Genomic DNA, 17524 nt, shown 5'->3' with positions numbered 1-17524 from the left:
TTGCTCACGTCACGCTTTTTCAGTTCTGCCCACAAATTTTCTATGGGATTGAGGTCAGGGCTTTGTGATGGCCACTCCAATACCTTGAATTTGTTGTCCTTAACCCATTTTGCCACAACCTTGGAAGTATGCTTGGGATCATTGTCCATTTGGAAGACCCATTTGCGACCAAGCTGTAACTTCCTGACTGATGTCTTGAGATGTTGCTTCAATATATCCATATAATTGTCCTGCCTCATGATGCCATCTATTTTCTGAAGTGCACCAGTCCCTTCTGCAGCAAAGCACCCCCACAACTTGATGCTGTCACCCCGTGCTTCACGGTTGGGATGGTGTTCTTCGGCTTGTAAGCCTCCCCCTTTTTCCTCCAAACATAACGATGGTCATCATGGCCAAACAGTTCTATTTTTGTTTCATCAGAACAGAGGACATTTCTCCAAAAAGTACGATCTTTGTTCCCATGTGCAGTTGCAAACTGTAGTCTGGCTTTTATGACGGTTTTGGAGAAGTGGCTTCTTCCTTGCTAAGAGGCCTTTCAGGTTATGTCGATATAGGACTCGTTTTACTGTGGATGTAGATACTTTTGTACCTGTTTCCTCCAGCATCTTCACAAGGTCATTTGCTGTTGTTCTGGGATTGATTTGCACTTTTCCCACCAAAGTACGTTCATCTCTAGGAGACAGAACGCGTCTCCTTCCTGAGCGGTATGACGGCTGCGTGGTCCGGTGGTGTTTATACTTGCGTACTATTGTTTGTACAGATGAACATGGCACCATCAGGCGTTTGGAAATTGCTGACAAGGATGAACCAGACTTGTGGAGGTCTACAATTTTGTTTCTGATATCTTGGCTGATTTCTTTTGATTTTCCCATGATGTCAAGCAAAGAGGCACTGAGTTTGAAGGTAGGCCTTGAAATACATCCACAGGTACACCTCCAATTTACTCAATGATGTCAGTTAGCCTATGACATCATTTTCTGGAATTTTCCAAGCTGTTTAAAGTCACAGTCAACTTAGTGCATGTAAACTTCTGACCCACTGGAATTGTGATACAGTGAATTATAAGTTAAATAATCTCTCTGTAAACAATTGTTGCACGATTGTTAAACAACAGATTATTCACAAAGCAGATGTCCTAACCGACTTGCCAAAACTATAGTTTGTTAAAAATTCTTAGGGATAGGTGGCAGTATTTTCACGTCCGGATGAAAAGCATGCCCAAAGTAAACTGCCTGCTACTCAGGCCCAGAAGCTAGGATATGCAAATTATTAATAGATTTGGATAGAAAACACTCTTACGTTTCTAAAACTGTTTGAATAATGTCTGTGAGTATAACAGAACTGATTTGGCAGGCGAAACCCTGAGCACAATCCATCCAGGGAAAACATTTTTTAGGTCAATCTGTTTTCCATTAGTTTTCTATGGTAAGCCCTTTTTAATAGGCTTGCAGTTCCTATGGCTTCCACTAGATGTCAACAGTCGTTAGAAATTGGTTGATGTTTTTCTTTTTAGAAATGAAGAAGTAGCCCTGTTCTTTCCATGTGTCACTCCAGGTGGACTCAAGTTTTTTGGTGCGCACACCTGGAACGCGCTTCACTTTGTTTTCGTCCGGTATTGAACACAGTTTATCCCGTCTTCAATTTTATTCGATTATTTACGTTTTAGGATACCTAAGGTTCGATTAGGAAAGTTGTTTGAAATGTTTGGACCAAGTTTACAGGTAACTTATTAGATTCTTTGTAGTCATGTTGGGCGAGTTGGAACCGGTGTATTTTCTGAATCAAAGGATCCAAATAAATTGACATTTTGGGGATATAAAGAAGGACTTTATCGAACAAAAGGACCATTTGTGATGTTTCTGGGACATTTTGGAGTGCCAACAGAAGAAGATCTTCAAAAGGTAAGGCATGAATTATATCGTTATTTCTGACTTTTGTGTAGCACCTGCCTGGTTGATATATGATTTTCATGTGTTGGTATGCGGGGCAATGTCCTCAGATAGTCGCATGGTCTGCTTTCGCCGTAAAGCCTTTTTGAAATCTGACACTGCGGCTGGATTAACAAGAAGTTAAGCTTTATTTTGATGTATTACACATGTATGTTTTGTGAATATTTATTATGAGTATTTCTGTTTTTGAATTTGGCGCACTGCAATTTCACTGGATGTTATCAAATCAATCCCGTTACTGGGATTCAAGCAGGAAGGGATCACTAAGAAGTTTTAACAAGACATTTGTGGAGTGGTGGAAATTAAGGTTAAATGACTCCAACCTAAGTGTATGTAAACTTCCGACTTCAACTGTATATAACATTCTACTGGTTGCAATAATTTTGTATAATGATTTAAAATCTCAACGTTTTGAATCCAGCGTTGTTTTGTGTATCAGTTCATAAACCATGTGCCATGGAATTGGTACATCGAAAAATCTCTTCCCAACCTATAGTGCATTCGGAAAGTATTCAGACCCCTTCACTTTTTCCAGATTTTTTTACGTTATAATAAAATAGTTTAAATAGTCAATCTTCACAAAATACCCCATAATAACAAAGCAAAAACAGATAAGAAAACTATTATGAAATATCACATTTACATAAGTATTCAGACCCTTTACTCAGTACTTTGTTGAAGCACTTTTGACAGCAAATACAGCCTTGAGTCTTCTTGGGTATGACGCTACAAGCTTGGCACACATGTATTTGGGGAGTTTCTTATCTGCAGATCCTCTCAAGCTGTGTCAGGTTGGATAGGGAGCAACGCTGCACAGCTATTTTCAGGGTTTCTCTAGAAATGTTTGATTGGGTTCAAGTCCGGGCTCTGGCTGGGCCACTTGAGGACATTCAGAGACTTGTCACAAAGCCACTCCTGTGTTGTCTTGGCTGTGTGCTTAAGGTCGTTGTTCTATTGGAAGGTGAACCTTCACCCCAGTCTGAGGTCCTGAGTGCTCTGTAACAGGTTTTCATCAAGGATCTCTCTGTACTTTGCACCGCTCATCTTTCCCTTGATCTTGACTTGTCTCCCAGTCCCTGCCGCTAAAAAACATCCCCACAGCATGATGCTGCCACTACCATGCTTTACCGTAGTGATGGTACCAGGTTTCCTCCAGACGCTTGGCATTCAGGCCAAAGACTTCAATCTTGGTTTCTTTAGACCGGAGAATCTTGTTTAGGTGCCTCCAAGCTGGCTGTCATGTGCCTTTTACTGAGGAGTGGCTTCCGTCTGGCCACTCTACCATAAAAAGGACCAAGGCCCTCATCTCCCGATTGTTCAGTTTGGCCAGGCGGCCAGCTCTAGGAAGAGTCTTTGTGGCTCCAAACTTCTTCCATTTAAAAATGATGGAAGCCACTGTGTTCTCGGAGACCTTCAATGCTGCAGACATTTTTTGGTACCTTTCCCCAGATCTGTGCCTTTACACAATCCTGTCTTGGAGCTCTACGGACAATTCCTTCGACCTCAGGGCTTGGTTCTTGCACTGTCAACTGTGGGACCTTATATAGACAGGTGTGTGCCTTTCCAAATCATGTCCAATCAATTAAATTAACCACAGGTTGACTCCAATCAAGTTGTAGAAATATCTCAAGGATGATCAATGGAAACAGGATGCACCTGAGCTCAATTTCCAGTCTCATAATAAAGGGTCTGAATACTTACGTAAATAAGGTATCTGTTTTTTTTTTAGCATTTAGCTAATAGCGTCTGATTTTGCTAGTAGTTTATTCTAATTTTGTTAGCATTCTGGTAATAGAGGCACGATGGGCTTTTCTTGCGTTTTTAGCACCCCCCGTGTGCTATGATGATAATGCCATAAATCCCAGGATGAGAAAAGGACAGTATGACGATATAACATCTGGATACCGCCAAAGCCTAATTTCAAACCTTGTTTACATTTGGAGCTGATTTGCTGATCTTTTTACAGTCTTTTATAGACGGGTTGGTTGTATAGCAACAAAACCGATGCGTGCAAAACAGACTGGGTTAGCTTAGACTGTTGACAACTATAGTTTGCCTCCAAATGTTTATTGAAAACAAATACATTTGCACAATGAGCACTTGTCTCTCAAATACATAGTTAACGATGTTGGTTAGCTAGCTAGCGAATGTTTTTCATGTTAGCATAGACATGACAGCAGTCAAAACAAGACAATATCAATAACAAGATACAACGAGCTGAAACGAGCCACCTACGCTTCCCCACATGGAATCTTCTTTTATTTGTTGCTAGCCATCGGACTGTTCGGAATCATAACGCACACCTTCCGGCCACATCGATGCGTGCACATGATTTTTGTGACGTGGTCACTCGTCTATTTCCAACAATTAAAAAAATAAATAATAATAAGTAGTTTTTTGCTCAGAAAACTTGGGGCCAAATAAAAATTACTTGGCCTGCGGGCTGCCAGTTGGAGAACCCTACTATACGCTTTGTCTATATTTTCAAATCAGTGCACCTTCCTCCTTCCAGCGTGGCAGTATTAGCTTAATTACTAGGAAATGTCAGAGGTCTGTTGTTTGAGATGAATATGCCTGGGGACCAGACATGCACTGCTCTGTTCAGGGGGATTTGTCAGTAAAATGCCTCAAAGGCCAACTGTAATCCCCTTTTGAGTAGAACTGTGGAGAGAGACAGTGATGAGGGCAATGACACACAAGGTTCTTCATGGGACATGGTGGACAGAAGACAGACTTTTAGAAGACGGACAGTGGTCAGAGGGAAAGAAAAAAGAAAAACACAGACAAATGGAGAAAGGGAGGGATTCCAGCCCCGTTGATAACCATCAGAGATGGGAAAGAGTGAAAGAAGCAGGGGTTTGGATCGTTCAGGGTGGGTGAAACAGCAGAAAAGTGGTTCGACGTGAGGTGTTTTGAGAATGAGGGAGGATCTTGTGACAATCCGAGAACTTACATTGGGAATGGCGTCCTCCAGCAGCCATTTCGACCTTTTCTTCCTCCTCTTCTCTGCCGGGAGAGAGCTAAAGAGACAACTTTCACTTTCTGACCAAACAATATGATTATTGGGTGACAATTTGGCACAGCCTTATAGCATCATTTAACATTGATTAACACTTTCTGACTGAGCCAAGACAGGCCTCATTGAAATACACGTTTCCCATGAAAACCAAAATATCAGCATATCACAACGCCGTGAAATACCTGTTCCTGTCTGCGCCTTTCTTTCGTCCTCTCCATCCCTCGTTTTGGGCCCTCTCGGGAAAGAGTTTGGAGGGAGGGTTGGGTGGAACGCGTGTCCTCAGGCGGAAGATGCATTTCCTCTTCTTGATCTCCTTCCCACAGAGAAACCTGGAGAAATACAGAGGGGATGAGAAGGTCATGGTCTGGTAAAGGAGGTGTGATGTCAACAAATAAACCTTCAGCCAAGTAACATGTCTGTTGTAACAAATACTCTTATCACCCAGAACAACAAGTAAACAACTTACTGAATGTTGGCGGCCATACTATATTATTGTTAGCTGGACATGAGAATTACATTGGCAGATTCAGCATATGCTGTTGATGGGATTTCCAATGAAATAGTAGTTTTATAATGCATTATCTGAATACAACAGAGAGAGATGTCTTACTTGCTCTTGTAGTTGTTCAGAGCATCAAGGAGATATTGGCCTCTTTCTGTTGGAGGAGTATTGGAGAGCTGTGGGGAATATCAAAATGTTAGTCTGATGCAATTGGCTTGAGATGGCATTAATCAACTTCCTATCCGGATTCCTACTCAGAATTCAGAAAATAATTCATTTGGTGGTTCTAACCTTTCCCAAATGGAAATGCTCCCAGTTGATGCTGACAAAGTTAAGGATCTCCTCCAGCTCAAAGTACTTCTTCTTACTCTGGACTCCCAGGTTGTAAAGTGCCAAGTGCACCACGTCCACCCTGGATAAGAAACCAGGGACAATCAGTGAGCTCAAAATAGAGATGAAATGAGAGTAGATAAAAGACACGCATGTTCAACAAAAACCAGTCCCTCCAGGATCAAAACGATTGCAATTGTTTTTGCCAAATCAACAATTCCCCACATATTATGCAAGGGCTTGTAATATCTTATGCTTCACGGAGTCATGGCTGAATGACGACACTATCGACATACAGCTGGCTGGTTATACGCTGTACTGGCAGGATAGAACAGCGGTGTCTGGTAAGACAAGGAGCGGCGGACTATGTATTTTTGTAAATAACAGCTGGTGCACAATATCTAAGGAAGTCTCGAGTTATTGGTTGCCTGACGTAGAGTATCTCATGATAAGCTGTAGACCACACTATCTACCTAGAAAGTTTTCATCTGTATTTTTCACAGCAATTAGACAGCATTGAATAAGCTGTATTCCCGCCATAAGCAAACAAGGAAACGCTCACCCAGAGGCGGCGCTCCTAATAGCCGGGGGCTTTAATAAAAGGAAACTTAAATCCTTTTTACCAAATATCTATCAGTATGTTAAATGAGCAACCAGAGGGGGAAAAAAAACTCGGGACCACCTTTAATCCACACACAGACACACACAAAGATGCATACAAAGCTCTCCCTCGCCTTCCATTTGGCAAATCTGACCATAATTATATCCTCCTGATTCCAGCTTACAAGCACATTTTAAATCAGGAAGCACTAGTGACTCGATAAATAAAAAAGTGGTCAGATGAAGCAGATGCTAAGCTAGCACAGACTGGAATATGTTCCGGGATTCCTCCAATGGCATTGAGGAGTACACCACATCAGTCATTGGTAAGTGCATTGATGACGTTGCCTCCACAGTGACCGTGACCGTACGTACATACCCTAACCAGAAGCCATTGATTACAGGTAATATCCACACTGAGCTAAAGGCTAGAGCTGACGCTTTCAAGGAGCGGGACTCTAACCCAGAAGCGTATAAGAAATCCCACTATGCCCTCCGACGAACCATCAAACAGGCAAAGCGTCAATACAGGACTAAAACCGAATCGTATTACACCGGCTCAGACGCTTGTCGGATGTGGCAGGGCTTGCAAACCATTACAGACTACAAGGGGAAGCACAGCCGAGAGCTGCCCAGTGACACGAGCCTACCAGACGAGCTAAACTACTTCAATGCTTGCTTCTAGGCAAATAACACTGAAACATGCATGAGAGCACCAGCTGTTCCGTGATCATGCTCTCCGCAGTCGATGTGAGTAAGACCTTTAAACAGGTCAACATTCACAAGGCCGCAGGGAGAGACGGATTACCAGGACATGTACTGCGAGCATGCGCTGACCAACTGGCAAGTGTCTTCACTGACATTTTCAACCTCTCCCTGTCTGTCTGTAATAGCAACATGTTTTAAGCCCTGTGGCCAAGAAAACTAAGGTAACATTCCTAAATGACTACCGACCCGTAGCCTTCATGTCTGTAGCCATGAAGTGCTTTGAAAGGCTGGTCATGGCTCACATCAACAACATTATCCTAGAAACCCTGGACCCACTCCAATTTGCATACCGCCCCAACAGATCCACAGATGATGCAATCTCTAGTGGCCACACCGATCAACAAACTATTTCTGTATGAACCGCGCTGAAACAAGAAAGGGTTTTCCCCAAACTGTTGCCACAAAGTTGGAAGCACAGAATCATCTAGAATGTTGTTTTAAGATTTCCCTTCACTGGAACTAAGGGGCCTAGGCGAACCATGAAAAACAGCCCCAGACCATTAATCCTCCTCCACCAAATTTTACAGTTGGCACTATGCATTTGGGCAGGTAGCGTTCTCTTGGCATCCGCAAAACCCAGATTCTTCCATCGGACTGCCAGATGGTGAAGCGTGATTTATCACTCCAGAGAACGCGTTTCCACTGCTCCAGAGTACAATGGCGGCAAGCCTTACATCACTCCAGCCGACGCTTGGCATTGCACATGGTGATCGTAGGCTTGTGTGCGGCTGCTTGGCCACGGAAACCTATTTCATGAAGCTCCCGACGAACAGTTCTTATGCTGACGTTGCTTCCAGAGGCAGCTTGGAACTCGCACATGATTTTTACGCGCTACGTGCTTCAGCACTCTGCGGTCCCGTTCTGTGAGCTGGTGTGGCCTACCACTTTGCAGCTGAGCTGTTGTTGCTCCTAGACGTTTCCACTTCACAATAATAGCACTTACAGTTGACCGGGGCATCTCTAGCAGGGCATACATTTTATGAATTGACTTGCTGGAAAGGTGGCATCCTATGACAGTGCCACGTTGAAAGTCACTTCAGTACGGGCCATTCTACTGCCAATATTTGTCTATGGAGATTGCATGGCTGTGTGCTCAATTTTATACACCTGTCAGCAGCGGGTGTGGCTGAAATAGCTGTAGTGTATTTTTGGAATAAGGCAGAAAACAATTATATGAGTAATAAACATTAGTGAACTGCCGATTTGTAATGTTTGGTTTTCTTACTGATGCATGCTTCATTTGGATCGGTTTGGGTTCCCGCGGACCATTGCACTCGCAGCTTACATATTTGAATCGGGGCCAATGCGTATCGGTGAATCGGTACATCCCTACATAATATGGTCGAATCAAACCATATTTTTGACAAATTGGACAATATTGCCATGCAAAATCTCAAAACCGCAAATATATATAAACAAATAAAAATAAATCACGCATAATTCCTTGAAGGCCTGAAAATCTAAAGATGAACTGATTGTAATGTATCTAGAGCTGATAGCAATTAATGAGTGTGGAACCCTCACCTGCAGCATTCACAAGTATAAGGTGCATATCAGATAATAAGGTATGAGTATGACAATTTATTTCATCATATTCATAAATGGAATTCTCAATTATACATCCCTATGGGTTAGCAGATAGGAAATTGGGTTTAGAGAGAGGTGTAAATGTAGTCCTCTTAATCAGAGCTATTGTGCTGCCTGAATCGTTCACAGCATCACTATGTGTATTAACACCAATACAGTGCAATACTGTACGACTTTATCTATCCCTACGACATTATGCGCACAAGAGCACAATCATTGCATACATTACATACATCCTCCACCTGCATACATCCTGCACTATACGAAACAAATGCCTTTTGTATTCTTAAAGTACCCCTGAGTGAGCCTCAGAGGTAGGTAGGAAAATAATAGTAGCCATTTACCATCGGAGAGTCAGGCGCTTAATGTACTCCAGTCCTTTATTACACACGGAACAGATGAACAAGTAAAACCTGAAAGAGAAAGGAAGAGAGATCAGAGGAGAAAGCACAGGTCACATGCCTCTAGGGGAAATCAAAATCAATATTGTCCCTCGGTCATCTGGCTACACCTTCAACTTCCATGATATGTCTTATGACTTCCAAGACAATTATTTCCCCTGACTTCCCAGGATTTGCTCTGACCGTAGGGCTGAGCATTACAGTGCATTCGGAGTACCCTCATCAATCAACACACAATACCCCATAATGACAAAGCAAAAACTGTTTAGACATTTTTAGCTAATTTATTCAACAACAAAAAAGAAATATTCAGACCTTTTACTCAGTACGTTGTTGAAGCACTTTTAGCATCGATTACAGCCTAAAGTCTTCTTGGGTATGAAGCTACAAGCTTGGCACAACAGTATTTGGGGAGTTTCTCCCATTTCTCTCTGCAGATCCTCTCAAGCTCTGCTAGGTTGGATGGGGAGCAACACTGCACAGCTATTTTCAGGTCTCTACAGATGTTCGATCGGGTTCAAGTCCAGGCTCTGGCTGGGCCACTCAAGGACATTGAGACTTGTCCCAAAGTCACTTATGCGTTGTCTTGGCTGTGTGCTTACACGGAACCCAAACCGTCTGCGCGCGTGCGCTATCGTGCATACATTTATTTTGTCCCCCTACACCAAACGTGATCATGACACGCAGGTTAAAATATTTAAACAAACTCTGAACCAATGACATTAATTTGGGGACAGGTCGAAAAGCATAAAACATGTATGGCAATTTAGCTAGTTAGCTTTGCACTTGCTAGCTAACGTTAATTTGTCCTATTTAGCTAGCTTGCTGTTGCTAGCTAATTTGTCCTGGGATATAAACATTGAGTTGTTATTTTACCTGAAATGCACAAGGACCTCTACTCCGACAATTAATCCACACATAAAACGCCCAACCGAATCGTTTCTAGTCAACTCTCCTCCTTCCAGGCTTTTTCATCTTTGAACTTATGGTGATCGCATCTAAACTATCATTGTGTTACCACGACAACCGGCAACAAAGTTCGTCTTTCAATCACCCACGTGGGTATAACCAATGAGGAGATGGCACGTGGGTACCTGCTTCTATAAACCAATGAGGAGATGGGAGAGGCAGGACTTTCAGCGCAATCTGCGTCAAAAATAGGAATTACTTCTATTTTAGCCCTTGGCGTCGCAGACGCTCGTTGGCGCACGCGAGCAGTGTGGGTGCAGTAATTGAATAACATGCATTTTGGCAAACTCCAAGCGGGCTGTCATGTGGCTTTTACTGAGGAGTGGCTTCCGTCTGGCCAGTCTACCACAAAAAGGCCTGATTGGTGGAGTGCTGCAGAGATGCTTGTCCCACTGGAAGGTTCTCCCATCTCCACAGAGGAACTCTGGAGCTCTGTCAGAGTGACCATTGGGTTCTTGAGCTCTCACTGAACAAGGCCCTTATCCCCCGATTGCTCAGTCTTGGTGGTTCCAAACTCCTTCAATGTAAGAATGATGGAGGCCACTGTGATCTTGGGGACCTTTAATGCTGCAGAAATATTTTTAGTACCCTTCCCCAGATCTGTGCCTTGACACAATCCTGTCTCGGAGCTCTACGGACAGGCGGACTCCAATCAAGTTGTAGAAGCATCAAGGATGATCAATGGAAACAGGATGCACCTGAGCTCAATTTCGAGGCCCATAGCAAAGGGTCTGAATACTTATGTAAATAAGGTACTTCTGTTTTCATTTTTAATACATTTGCAAAAATGTCTAAAAACACGTTTTCGCTTTGTCATTATAGGGTATTGTGTGTAGATTGAGGCAAAACATTAATTTTATACATCTTAGAATAAGGCTGTAACGTTACATTTCGAGAAAGTCAAGGGGTCTGAATACTTTCCTAATGCACTGTATATCAATTTGATTAATTATAATTTATGTTATAGCGCGATGTTCCAAATGCCTGTATCACAAGAATCACGTTTTTCTGTTTGTTTTCATGAGCGTTTTATGTCTTTCTGGTCTCGTCTCCTTCTGTGCCGTGTGCACTGTGCACAGGCTATGATGTTCAAACAGTTTGAGATGGACAGGAGGGTGTATTCATAACAGTTTCTCTCTTTTTAGCAAGCAAATAGATCCAAGTTGGCTAGACTTGAAATATGAGCTGGCTACTCACTAGCATGTGCCTACTACTAGAAGTTGGTCATTATTAGTGCATGTGCATGATTCTGGTTACATTTTCTTCAAAAATTGCATTGCATTTTCATAGACAGACTTGAAAGCCAGATCAGTGATTACTGTAAAAAAGCAGGTTAAACTATTTTGATAAAATAATTATTAGTGGGTTTTATGGTTGTGGAAGGCTTATAGTTAGCCTAGGTAGAATTTTACATGCAGTGTATTGACCTTTACGTGGATGTCGATTAAAGCAGCCCCCCCCCCCCGCACCTCACTGATTCAGAGGGGTTGGGTTAAATGCAGAAGACACATTTCAGTTGTACAACTGACTAGGTATCACCCTTTCCCTTATTGTACAACAAGGCTTATTCAGGGAAAACATTTTAAAAATCGAAATATACAGTATATCGTAAATCCCCCATGACATTGAAAAAAATCTAGATATGATTTTTAGGCCATATTGCCCAGCCCTACCGGACCGTGGGAATAAAACCTGTTTGATAACAATGTTACGCACCTATCTCCAAACATCATGGACTCCTGTAGGCACTGGATACAGGCCTCATGGAACCACTGTTGACACCGAAAACACTGCAGCATCTTCAAGTACCACCTGGGTGGAGAGCAGCCATTTAGTGAAAAGTAGTAGTCACTGAATGAGCAACAGAGTGCTAAGAGGCATCTTTCTGAATCAAATACAGCTGCTGTGGCCATCTGAATCAAATACAGCTGCTGTGGCCATCTGAATCAAATACAGCTGCTGTGGCCATCTGAATCAAATACAGCTGCTGTGGCCATCTGAATCAAATACAGCTGCTGTGGCCATCAAACAAATACAGCTGCTGTGCCTTCATTGAGTCACAAAACCTGCTAATGGATTTTAAAAGTGTGGATATGTAAATGCTATGCTACAGTTTGTCTAGCCAGCACGCTCACTCTCCAGGTCCTCCACAGTAGCAATAACACTGTTGGTGATTTGTGCGGTGCTGAGAATCCCACTCCAGCTCTTCTGGGTTGTAGGTAAGCACCTGCTTCATGGCCTGCAGTGCTTTTGCTATAGCGCCCTTTTTGAGAGCTCCCCCTTTCTGTGAAGAGAAGAAACAGCCACGTCAACATGGTTCGGCAATAGGACAGTGATCTGTAGGACACATCATAGCGAAATGTTTTATAACAGAAAACAAAAATGTGTTTTCTTATAGGACGTGTTTAGATAGTGCCTCTCCATTTCACTCCTTTTCCAAACGTTTTCTCACTACTGAACAAGACCCTAGATAAACAGTCATATTATACATTATATTAGTCATTTTAGTTTTCCTTGAGCAGGTTGTTCTATCAATAATACTCACCCGCACAGCTAAAGCAAAGATGCACCTCCTGCAAAACCATGGTGACAAATCCATTGAGCTCTCCACCTCTGGCAGGTGGCACTGCTGGTGGTAACCTGGAAAAAACAAAAACAAAGAGGACCAAGACCATTTCAGAACAAACCGAGCATTTGGGTTCCTCCCCCCGGAACTCCAAAGTGGCAGAGCGGTCTAAGGCACTGCATCTCAGTGATAGAGGCATCACTACAGACCCTGGTTCGATTCCAGGCTGTATGACAACCGGCCGTGATTGGGAGTCCCATATGGCGGCGCACAATTGGCCCAGCGTCGTCCGGGTTAGGGTTTAGCCGGGGTAGGCCGTCATTGTAAATAAAAAATTGTTCTTAACTGACTTGCCTAGTTAAATAAAGGTTAAATATTTGAAAAATATCGCTTGCCTTGTATCATCTCAAACCCAATAGAAATAAATGAATGGATTAATGAAAGTGCTACTGCCGGCCGCACTTTCAGCCACATCAATGTGTTATGTTTATCTGAAGGTGGCACCCAACCAACTAGAAGCTTTTAATCCCATGATCAGCAAATGTTAGTGGAAGCCAGAAGGAGTGGACTCCCAAAGCAATCAATGGGAGAATCTCAATAACATACTCCTCGCATCCTCTCCTCTCCCCTTCTCTAAACCCATTTGATGAGAAAGCCAGAGGTCCCTCCCCTCTGACATTCTCCTTCAATGGGTTTTCAGAAGGAGGCGAGGAGAGAGGATGAAATTGAGATTCTCCCAATGACTTTAATTAAGTGCCATGTAAAAACCGAACCAACGAGAGACCACAGCCTGAAGACAGGACCTGCAAATCGTAGACTGCAAATGGGACCGGTCTCTATAAGACAGACCTCCATGGAAAGTACTTAGTTTAACGTACACAGGCTTCAGTAAATGATGTTATGAGTCACAGAGGCTTGCTGTACACTCGCCTTGTCCAACTTGAAAATGTTCAGTTCCACTTTAACTGAACTGTAGAAGATAACTTGATGCAGTTAGGATACTTTTCATCAAGTTGGACACATTTTCCCAATCTTAAGTTCTGTATGTTGTTCCAGTCCATTTACCACAGTTCAAAGATACAGTTTATGCTTTTAGAGTGAGTGTTAAATAATTAAAAGAGTTAAACATAAAGTTGTGGAAGTAAATATAGAAGCATACAGAACCCTGTATGCAATAAGCAATGCGATCTCCTCTCCTCCCACTTAACCATGGCTTAACCAACATCCTCTTGTAGGCTATATCAGGGCAAGAAAGATGGTTGTAGCCACACCCTCCTTTAAAGGGGAACTTCACCACTTATGTTTTAATGTTGAAGTGTCAGACTATACATTACTCTACAGTGACTCACCTATTCCACATTTCCCACATATCAGGATCTCATTGTCAGACACCAGTACCATTTCAGAACAAACCGAGCATTTGGGTTCCTCCCCCGGAACTCCAGCTGCATGTTTTGGGAGAGAAGAATAGCATTAGGGTATATTCAATGATGAATGAAGAGCTGGAGTGGGATTCTCAGCTTTCTCATCCTTCAGCTACATGAAACCAACATGTAGACAGAACATGCAAGATATTAAATTAGAAGCAATCGGCAGGGCATTACTGACATAAATAGGCCTTTCAATGAAACGTGACGGTTGAAGAGTTTGAAGGACAGCTAAATCCTTTAGGGAAGTATCTAAATATACCATTAAGTGGCCTACTACATAGTACAAGTGTCGGCTAGCCAATGAAAAAGTGTTAAGGAATAAAGGCCTAAAACAGCTTCATGAGGTTCCACAGAGGTACAGCACAAAATGTTAATGATTTCCCGTTAGGCTGTTGTGTAATGCTGTTCAAAGTGGATTACATTACTAATGGCTTTTAGAGCGAGCTTTTGATATGTTGAACCTGTATGGTGTAGATCCATATTATCAGCAGACATACATTCATTGAAGATGTAGGGTGTAGTACGTTTGACTAATTCACGTTTTTTTTATTGAACACTGTGACAACAACAATATTCTAGTCCCTCTTCACTCACCATGTTGGATGTCTTTCCAGAGAACCCAGAATTTTGAATTATCTTCAAAAGTGACAAAGCAGCTCTGCTTGGAGGTACTCACCTTGAATAGAAAAGTGAAAACAGCCAGTATGAGGCGGAGGCAAATCGTTTACAGCAGCCTTAATACAGTTTTATTCTAATAGTGTATTACAATAGATTTTTCATAAAAACACGAATAACAGATGTGGTCCCTGAAAACTACAGAGAAACCATCACATTTTGTGAATAGCGGTATTTGGGTAGTAAATAAAATGAATACAAACCATTGTGTGGCAGTATACTACAGTATTTGACTGATAACAGGAATGTTTTGTGTTGAGCACTTACTCTCTGGATCTTCCCCAGGTAGTATAGGCCATCAGACCAGCGACACAGGACATACTGGCCCACGGTCAGGCTGCTCTCCAGGTCTGTGAAGCTCCGCTCCATCTTCTGGGGTAAACGCTTGGCATCCAGCCCCTTCTTCGACTCCACACTGCAGAAGTCATCTCTGTATGCTGACTCCAACATGCTGCAGCTGGGCTGTCCACACACTACAACACTTCCTAGGCGAATCAGGGAGTTACATCGTCATTGTGGTAGACACAGTATGTCCTCCTGATCACAACATTATGGAGGTTTGGTGGTGGTTGAACATTGTCCTGTAATTTTGGGGTTGTTGATCACATGTATGTATTATTACATGCATTGACAGAACCTGCTGTTACGGTGTCATACAAAGTATTTCCTGAGATTTACACAGCCTACAAAAACATTTAAACATATGCCCATGCTATCATGAAATCCAGCCCTACAACATATTTCTTTTAACACCCCTCCCCTGTTCTGAGGCGGATGTCTGATGACTCAATCTTCTACTGCGTGTAGATCACAGCACAGCCTACAGGTTTGACTCATCAGCTAACTACAGCCAGTCTGCACATTTAAGGTGGACTTGTCAACGCAGTCGCAGATTGCAGCACTTGCTCGAGCCAAACAATCGTGCACAGCATTAAAAAGTAACATGGCTTACAAACTTGTAGTAGTTAGTAGGCTATCAAACTATAGCAACTCTCGAATGTAACTTATATCAAACTGATAATAGACTAGTTGATTGGCTAAGTTAACTTACATCAATAAGATGATGGGCATATCGCCAGCTCAAGCTGTTTAAAGTATTTTCTTCTGCAAATCTGATCGGACACTTTTGCATCTCCTCAACAGGATGTCTTCTAGAGTCACAAAACGTTGCTGGCTAGTCTAAAATGCTAGCTATCAAATGTAGCTAGCTATTGTAGCAATATTGAATATAGCTAGCTTGGTAACTGGTAAAGTAGCTGCTAGTGAAGTTAGCCCGCTAAACTGTGCTGCAACTGTCAAACCAATGCAATGAAACGTATCTGTTGCTTGCCCCTGGGCCCTGGGTATAGTGTATCGCTATTGCATTAGGAACATCTATTTTAGCTTGCTAGCTAAATGTAATCTATAATGAATAACCGAAATATGACATTGGGCACGTTACATAAAATAATAGTTTGAGACATAAAAACTAGGAGATACAAAAAAAACATCAAATTTTGCTGTAATGTAATCCAGACTTCTTACCCCCTTGATAAACTTCCAATCCAGGTTCGATAAAACTCGAAATATTGTTGCTGCTGTTGAGTAACGTCCCATTAGCGAGGAGTTGTCTCTTCTTGCAAATATGTGTACGGGCGCTTAAGTTCAAACTATGCTAGTCGCCATTTTTTACTTTTTCCCGCGAATCATTTAGGTTTTGCCTTAGCTATGTGATTAACATAAACACATCATCACCATACAGGAAGTTCAATATTTCCTCACAAGGTGCGGAGGAACAGCCTTTGTTTTCTTCAAATTAGCCTCTTACGTTTTGCAAATCTCTACATGTCTTTTTTTATTTTCAAATCACATATACTTTCACGCACTATTTGTTATTATGATTATTATCAATGATTGTAATACTATCTACCACTACTACTGATTACACAACACTGTACTACCACTACCCTATTCATCATCACCATCACCACCACCACCATCATCACCATAAGACTAATAATATATTTTTGTAAAGAATTATGATTTTGAAATGCCTGCAACATGTATGTAACATTACTGTCTGTTGCATGATTAAATGTATACATTTTTTTTGAATGTAATGAATAACACACGACATTTATGTGACAGTCATTTGAGAGGTTTTCAAATCAAATTCCTTGAGAATCCTAGGATTGCTATACTAGCAATTGCGGAACCTGCCCTGTTTATTTGAGCTTACTCTTCAGCAAATAAAAAAACATGAAATCCAACGAGATCTCTGTTTACTTCCACAGTGCCGCTGTCTGTTCGTGAGGATTTTTCTAATGGCTCTATGCTGAGAGGAAATCTCAAGGATCGACTGAAATGTCATTTAGTAGATGAGTTGAGGGGACAATTATTTGGCCAATTCTATCCTTTCTAAAAAAAATCAATTATGCTATATAATTGCTGATATATATAACTTGTAAGTACTGCTACACGCTTGTAAGACTTTTAAAATTACCTTAAATGTTGAAGTTTTAAGCAATCTAAAGACAACTAATCGAACACATTGTAATTAGCCTGCATGAACCTGTGGATTTTTTTTTTTACCAACTTTTTCTCTTTTTTTTCCCCTGGGAGGGGTTCAGGTCAAAAGACAGGAACTTATATTCAAGAAGTACATAGATAAAGAATCGAAAAACAGTACAAAAAAACATGGAAAAAACACCAAACCACCAAGTTAATAAAATGAAAAGTTGATAATTGG

The 17524-nt window shown here is 41.8% G+C and overlaps 1 protein-coding gene across 2 annotated transcripts in view; it reads right to left on the bottom strand.

Annotated features, from left to right (window-relative positions):
* LOC111957390 (PHD finger protein 19-like) overlaps positions 1–16502 on the bottom strand; it is a 34846-nt gene extending 18344 nt beyond the window's left edge. Inside the window, exons 1-12 of one of the 2 annotated variants that reach the window (XM_023978188.2) lie at positions 16321–16502; positions 15064–15281; positions 14716–14797; positions 14041–14136; positions 12671–12765; positions 12261–12409; positions 11842–11937; positions 9100–9168; positions 5762–5882; positions 5579–5646; positions 5151–5297; positions 4903–4969 (exon numbers count right to left, since the gene is read on the bottom strand). In XM_023978188.2, the coding sequence (XP_023833956.1) occupies positions 4903–4969; positions 5151–5297; positions 5579–5646; positions 5762–5882; positions 9100–9168; positions 11842–11937; positions 12261–12409; positions 12671–12765; positions 14041–14136; positions 14716–14797; positions 15064–15246 (1173 nt within the window). In that variant the 5' untranslated portion in view covers positions 15247–15281; positions 16321–16502. The remainder of the gene's footprint in view (positions 1–4902; positions 4970–5150; positions 5298–5578; positions 5647–5761; positions 5883–9099; positions 9169–11841; positions 11938–12260; positions 12410–12670; positions 12766–14040; positions 14137–14715; positions 14798–15063; positions 15282–16320) is intronic. The other variant, XM_023978189.2, reaches the window with a different exon arrangement.
* Between the last annotated feature and the right edge of the window lie 1022 nt (positions 16503–17524).

This window comes from Salvelinus sp. IW2-2015, linkage group LG33 (assembly GCF_002910315.2).
Source record: "Salvelinus sp. IW2-2015 linkage group LG33, ASM291031v2, whole genome shotgun sequence".
In the NCBI taxonomy this organism is placed as follows: domain Eukaryota; kingdom Metazoa; phylum Chordata; class Actinopteri; order Salmoniformes; family Salmonidae; genus Salvelinus; species Salvelinus sp. IW2-2015.
The sequence above is the reverse complement of the archived record's forward strand: the minus strand, read 5'-3'. Positions and strand labels throughout refer to the sequence as shown.